Source organism: Canis lupus, chromosome 3, assembly GCF_048164855.1.
Source record: "Canis lupus baileyi chromosome 3, mCanLup2.hap1, whole genome shotgun sequence".
NCBI classification, from domain to species: Eukaryota; Metazoa; Chordata; class Mammalia; order Carnivora; family Canidae; genus Canis; species Canis lupus.
This window is the reverse complement of record NC_132840.1, coordinates 27,621,258-27,627,519: the sequence shown is the minus strand read 5'-3', so window position 1 is coordinate 27,627,519 and position 6,262 is coordinate 27,621,258. Positions and strand designations below refer to the sequence as shown.

General features: G+C 56.0%; 1 protein-coding gene across 21 annotated transcripts in view; it reads left to right on the top strand.

Moving 5' to 3' along the window:
• The window catches only part of CAMTA1 (calmodulin binding transcription activator 1), an 848,042-nt gene that overhangs the window by 752,422 nt on the left and 89,358 nt on the right, over nucleotides 1-6,262 (top strand). For all 21 annotated transcript variants that reach the window (XM_072819831.1, XM_072819825.1, XM_072819824.1 and 18 more), the window contains one exon: nucleotides 4,704-4,844. In XM_072819831.1, the coding sequence (XP_072675932.1) occupies nucleotides 4,704-4,844 (141 nt within the window). The remainder of the gene's footprint in view (nucleotides 1-4,703; nucleotides 4,845-6,262) is intronic.

The window sequence follows — 6,262 nt, the reverse complement described above, 5'->3', positions numbered from 1 at the left end:
TAATTCTTCCTTAAAGGATTGTTGAGGGATTAGAGACATATTCTCTAGACGAGTGGGTCTCAAACTTGAGCCAGCATCAAATCCCCTGGAGGGCTTTTGAGGACCCAGATCTGAGCCCCAGTTGACAGAATTTCTTATTCGGTAGGCCTGGGGCACGGGGATGTGCATTTCTAGCAGGATCCCAGGTGGTTGCACTGCTTCTAGGACCACAGTCTGAGTGGCCCAGCACGCCCAACGCCCTGTCCACAGTAAATGCTCCAGCGGGGAAAGAAAATATTGTTACGTATTTCTTTTTGCGATGTAGTCAACATATAAGGAAACTAGCACAGTGCTGGGGTCTGGAAAGTCCCTGATCTCGGGGCCTCTTGAATGTGCGCACACACGCACACACACCCAGTGTGCAGTGCACAGGGCTGGTGGCTCTCTCCTGGGGCTTCTAGGGCTCCAGTCAGTAAGCCTGGGGAGGAGGGGACACTGAGTCTCCCTGGGCTTCCGAAACAGAATAGCACAGAGCAGGGAATTTCACCCACGGGAATAATCTCATATTTTGGAAGCTGGAAGTCAGAGAGCAAGCTGCCAGCAGGGTTGGTTGGTGGAGAGCTTGCGGACGGCTGTCTCTCACTCTGCCCTCACGTGGCCTCCACTGTGCACACATACTCCCCGTGTTTCTTCCTCTTCCTACAAGGTCAGGAGTCCTGTTGGATCAGGGCCCCACCCTTAGGACCTCATTTAACCTGTCACCTCCTGAAAGGCACTGTCTCCAAACACAGTCCCATTGGGATTAGGGCTTCAACCTAAGAATTCCTAAGAATTTGGGGGCACGCAATTCCTTCCACCAAGGGGATGACAGGGAGGTCCACCTGGGCTCAGGCCGAGCCCACCTAGCCAAAGCTCCCCCTCACCCCACCCCCACCCCCACCTCCACCACAAGTCTGGAGCCAAGCAACTATAACCCTACGTCAGGTGGCAGCGAACCCCCACCTAGGCCCCTCTCCCAGATCCCAGTGACTGTTCACGGTGGTTGGCCTCCTCTTGGGTAAATTGTTCATCAGAAGATACTCTCCAAAGCATGGCCACATGCTGTTGTCACTGATTTCATTTCGATTATTCATATTAGTGGGATTATAGCTGCCTAGTCGTGGGTGGTAATTAGGGTAAGTGTCGCCTACAGGCCAGGTCACCACTGGAGTGGACTAGGGGTTCCTGTAACAGGCATCTGGCCTGTGCTCTGCTGGCCCATCCTCATGCAGGGCATGATGTGGGCAGCCCAGCCAGAGCAGGTGGCAAGTCTCAGGGTGGCTGTGGAGCTGCTAGGGAAGCCACGGGAGCACCTGCACACCCCAGTTTCTGGGGGAAAGCGGGTCCCTCCTGGTAACTCCTGGCCTGTTCAGGCCTGTGGAGGAGTGGGCCTGGCCCACCCATACCTGCCTTCTCCCCCTGTGGTATCTTCCCCTGACCAGCCTTCCTGGGACTACTGCCCAGGGCTGTGCATAGGTTGCTGTGAGAAGCCCCCCCAACCCCCCGGGATTCAGCACAAGTTGGGCTCCTCCCATCTGAGGGGCTGACTATGGCCTGGGAATTAGGAACCTGGTGCCCTCCAGTGAGACCTAGCAAGCAGAGGGGACAAACATGACCCAGAGCCACCAGGATGCTATTTTTCTGGGAATTCCCTTTCCTCTTTCTTCGCATCCACCTTCACCCCAACCCCGTCTCCAACCGACCTCAGGTCATGACCTTACACTTAATCAAATGTATTTTTAATGCAGTTTCCCTTTTGCTGCTTTTGCAAAGAGGGAGGGGCAGGGGACAGGCAGGCAGCGCACGTGTTTATTAACCTTCCCTTCATAAAAAGCTCTTTTCCCATAGAAATCTCCTTTCCCGCTGATTCATTACGTGTCGGGAAGCAGAGCATGACATGTTAAAAGCCGTCTTGATAGTATTTGATATTCAGTACTAACAACTCACCAGCTTGGAGGAGGGGGCTTCTCTCCCCGCCCCCACCAGAGGGGGAGGCACACAATCTGCATATTGAATGTGCCAAGACAGTAGGTAATTTGCATTAAGCATCCAGAAATTCTCTGCTTGCAATCTGTCACCCTTCACTGGGTTTTCATTTTATAACCTTCACAACAGAAAGAGGAGAGCAAGAGGCAGAAAGAATGCAGCAAGCACACCCGCATGGCAGGGCTGGAGAGGAAGCCTGGAATGGTGGGGGGACGAGGTGGGGGCTCTGGTCAGAAATGCCAGAAGACTCCAGTAGAGGTACCTGCCCATCCACCCCAAGACCCAGACCTTTGGGCAAGGAGTGGCCATGCGGCCAGAAACCAGAGGTGGGCTGCCCTGTGCGGAAGCCCACAGGTCCTCTCTCCAGTGAGCCACTTTCAGACCCAGTTGGGGGCTTTCCTGAGAACACCTTGGTCTAGCTTTGCAACGGGCACCCGCTCAGAGTCCCCCTTAGGTAGGACCCGCTATGGTGGGCCTCCGGAGGTTTTTTTGCTCCCAGGCTTGCAGTACCTACAGGATTCAGGCTTAGGACAGAGCTGTGGGTTTGCCATCCTGGGTACCCATGAGGAACTCCTGAGAGCTTTCAAAAAAAACCTGGCACCACCCCGGAGCAGGGGCTGGGATACGCCATCTCCGCATGCAGCAGTATAGTGCAAGGGGAGAGGTCCTCAAACCCTGCCCTCCCTCCCCCTGCCCAGCCTCTGCTTCCTCCTCTATAAAACAAGAAGTGTAGAAAAAGGCCTCAGCCAGGAGGTCCCAGGCGTGAGGACAGATAGTGGACCTTGGCCTTCACTCCTGCCTTGACCAGGCCCCTTCTGCTGTTATCGTCTTCCATACTGGATTTCCAAGTAGAGGTTTATTTGAGAAGAGCTCCATAGCTCTAGTGAGATCTGCAAATCCCTGGCCTGGGCCTTCCCTTTTGGCTGCAGAAGACAAGGTGGGGCTTGATGCCACAGGAGCGCAGGTGACCTAGGGCTGCCAGAGAGCTCCCTGAGGGATCCAAGGTGGAAGCAGGTAGACTGGAAATCACCCCACCACCCCCTGGATGTGCCCATCATACAGCCCTCGGAACAGCCAAACACGACTTCACAGGGCAGCTCAGCTAGCTTGGAGACGGAAGCCACTCAGCAGCAACCCTCCCATCCCCGTGCGATGACGCACCAGAAGCCAGGACCCTCAGGGAGCAGGGCCACAGGCCTCATCAGAATGGGCTGGACACCTGGGGCAGATGCACAGAAAAGGGAAAAAGAACCTGCCAGGATTCCCAGCATATCACCACCCACACACAAAGGGTTTTCTTTGAAAAACCACTGAAGTCCTACATAAACGAGTTGACAAGGAACAACAGCCGTGAGCTCTCCCCCTTGGTGTTCTGAAGCAGAGCCATGGGTGGCTGTCACAGCAAGCAACTTTCTCCCCCAAGTCCAGGTCTCACAGCACCGGCCAGGCTGTGGGGTAAGACCAGCCCTGTGCCTGGTCATCCCCATCACTACCAGTGACAGTCAGGACCACAGCTGTTCTTGTTGCATACATACGAGGTGCAAGGCAGGTGGGTGGGGTTTCCTCCTGTTCCCATTTCACAGGTTAGGGCACTGAGACTCAGACAGGCTCAGTGACCTGCCCAAATTCACACAACAAAACTGAAACCTGGACTCACATCCAGATGTGGATCTGACTCCTACACTGTGTGGACTGCCTTCTGGAGCCTCACAGAGCCAGGGCAAGCACTGAGCATTGTGATGGTTCTTTCCCTGAAACCTGTGTGAAAGAAGCTCCTCCAGAGGAGAAAGGAAGTAGTCTTTGCGTTGGCAAAGCCCCTGGCCTCTCCCTAGCATGGCCCTGCCTGGCTTCTCTTCCCAGGCCACCTGTTCCCACTGTTCCTGATTCACAGCAAGCTGGGTCCCTCCTGGAGCCCTGGGCACTGGCCCCCAGCCCCAGGGCTATGTCCAGATTCCCTGCCTCTGGAACCTGGCCCTCTAGAGCCACCAGAGAGAGCTGGGCTATGCCATATGCCTGGGGTGCCGGCCGGGTCGGCTTCAGCTGAGGACTGTGGAGCAGGTGGGCATGAAACCCATCAGTCCACAGGCCGAGCAGGAAGCCTACCCTCAGCCATCCTGCGGATCCATCCAGGGTTGGCTGTCCAGGTAGCTGGTCATCAGCAAGCATCCACTGGCCAGGCCATGTGGCCCTTCAGTCCTGCCCTCCCCACCCCCTGCCTAGCCTGCAGCCCTCGGAGGTCTGGTGAGAATGAGAAGCAGAAGATCCCCTCCAGGTCTGGGCATCCACCCCAGCACACAGCCTCCATCTCCTCTGCAAATCTCCACTATCTGGGGGGCCCTGCCCATCTCCCTCCTGGACCCTCTGAAGAGCCTCTCTGGGGCACTTGGACTTTAGGAAAACAGAAGTGAGTCTCTAGGCGATCCCCTCCCCCAGAGGGCACCATAGGGAGGGGAGGAGGAAAGGCAGAGGAGGAGCACGGAGCTCCCAGTGGGAGTGGGGGGTCTGGTAGGGCAGCCTGGCCCTCCCCCCTCGTCCTCCCTCCTCCCTCCCCCACTCCTCGTGTGCATCAGTTCAGCCCTAGAGCCAGCCTCCCAGTGGCGAGGGGGCTACGCTCTGGGAGGGCCCAGGTGCCATCCCTCCCAGGCGCTGCCCCTGCACCCCGTGACCTCTGTCTGCCCCTCTGCCTCTCTCCCCCATAGTCCACGGCATCAAGTGGACCTGCAGTAATGGAAACAGCAGCTCAGGCTTCTCCGTGGAGCAGCTGGTGCAGCAGATCCTCGACAGCCACCAGACAAAGCCACAGCCTCGGACTCACAACTGCCTCTGCACTGGCAGCTTGGGTGAGCAGGGCCCCCTGGGGCAGGGGGGATAAGGGGGAGGCTCTCCCAGATAGTGGGTGTGGCTCTCCACCTCAGGGGTAGCCTCGATGTCCAGTGAGCTGAGCAGGGTCAGCCAGGAGCCAGGACCCCGTGCAGGAAGCACCTAGGACACACTCACTCTAGTCCTGCCCCATGGGGCTCGTGGGCAGCCCACTTGAGGCAGGAGAGAGCAATTTCCAGAGAGCCAGCTCCCACTAGGAATGGGGGCAGCAGTGTTGGGAAGTGCATGGGGTTGGAGATCCAGGTCTTGTCTACACACAGCAGGTACCCTCCAGGCCCCATCTTGGGTATCGTCAGCAGGAAGCCCAGGTGCCCGGGCACAGGGTTGACATGGGCTTTTCAGGGAGGTCAGCCCTGAGTCAATGGGACCACTCAAGCTAAACCTCCTTCTTTAACCTCTGTCTCTTCCAAGAATATAAAGTGTCCCGCACTCCCTGTCCTAATGTGTCTATTTTTCTGATAATGATATTTGCTCTTAGAAATGTGCATTCTCCACCTCCTTCTCTACCTTAATTAGATATTTCCATTAGAGGGTCATGTCACTTCTGTGCAAAGTCCATGCATTTAGGAATCATCATGGTGAGGCCATAATAGGCTCAAGGGAGAATTCACCTTTTTATCAAAAGTGAAGTGACCCTCATCAGATGGAATGAAAATAATGGCAGAGGGGAGAGAAAGAAGAGTCGACCTGGCTGCTGTGTGCGGGGGACCTCATTTGTGGAGCCCTGGGGAGACTGGCCAGATTCAGCCTAGGACTTTCTCCCTCTCTGCCACTGAGCTGGGGGTTTAGGGCTCTGTCTTTGCTTGGGTCTTACAGGGATTTTGACCCACAAAGAGTTAAGGACAGGCCTGGGCTGGCCAAATGGGAAAGAGGGGCAGATACCTTTCTGCTTCTGGAGCAGAGTCTAGAACCCTCTTTGGTCCTGGAGCCTGAGAGGTAATCCAGAGAGACAGCATTGCTTTTCAACCCCCCCACCCCCAAAACCCCACTGTGCAGCCTGAATAGGTGTGGAAATTTGGGGGAGGGGAGAGAGACACGGCCACCACTCTGGGCTGAGCCCATCTGGCCAGCAAGAGCTGTTTCACTAAATAGTATCTGTCTCTGAAGGTGGAAAAGATTTTCCCGGAAGGTGACAGGTTCTCCATCTTCTTCTTCCCAGCCACCTGTGTACTGGAGCACTAGTAGTGGTAGTAGTAGTAGTAGTAGTAGTAGTAGTAGTATAAACACATCAGGGAGAAAGCCCAACTGGTCTGATTGATGGTTACATTGAGTGTGTGAGAGCCCCGGGGACTGGGGTCCAGAGGCCAGAGATCCTGAGTGTGGGTCACACGCCAGCCCCAGGGGTGAGTGGCCTGTCTGGGCTCCCAGGTTGGGCTTT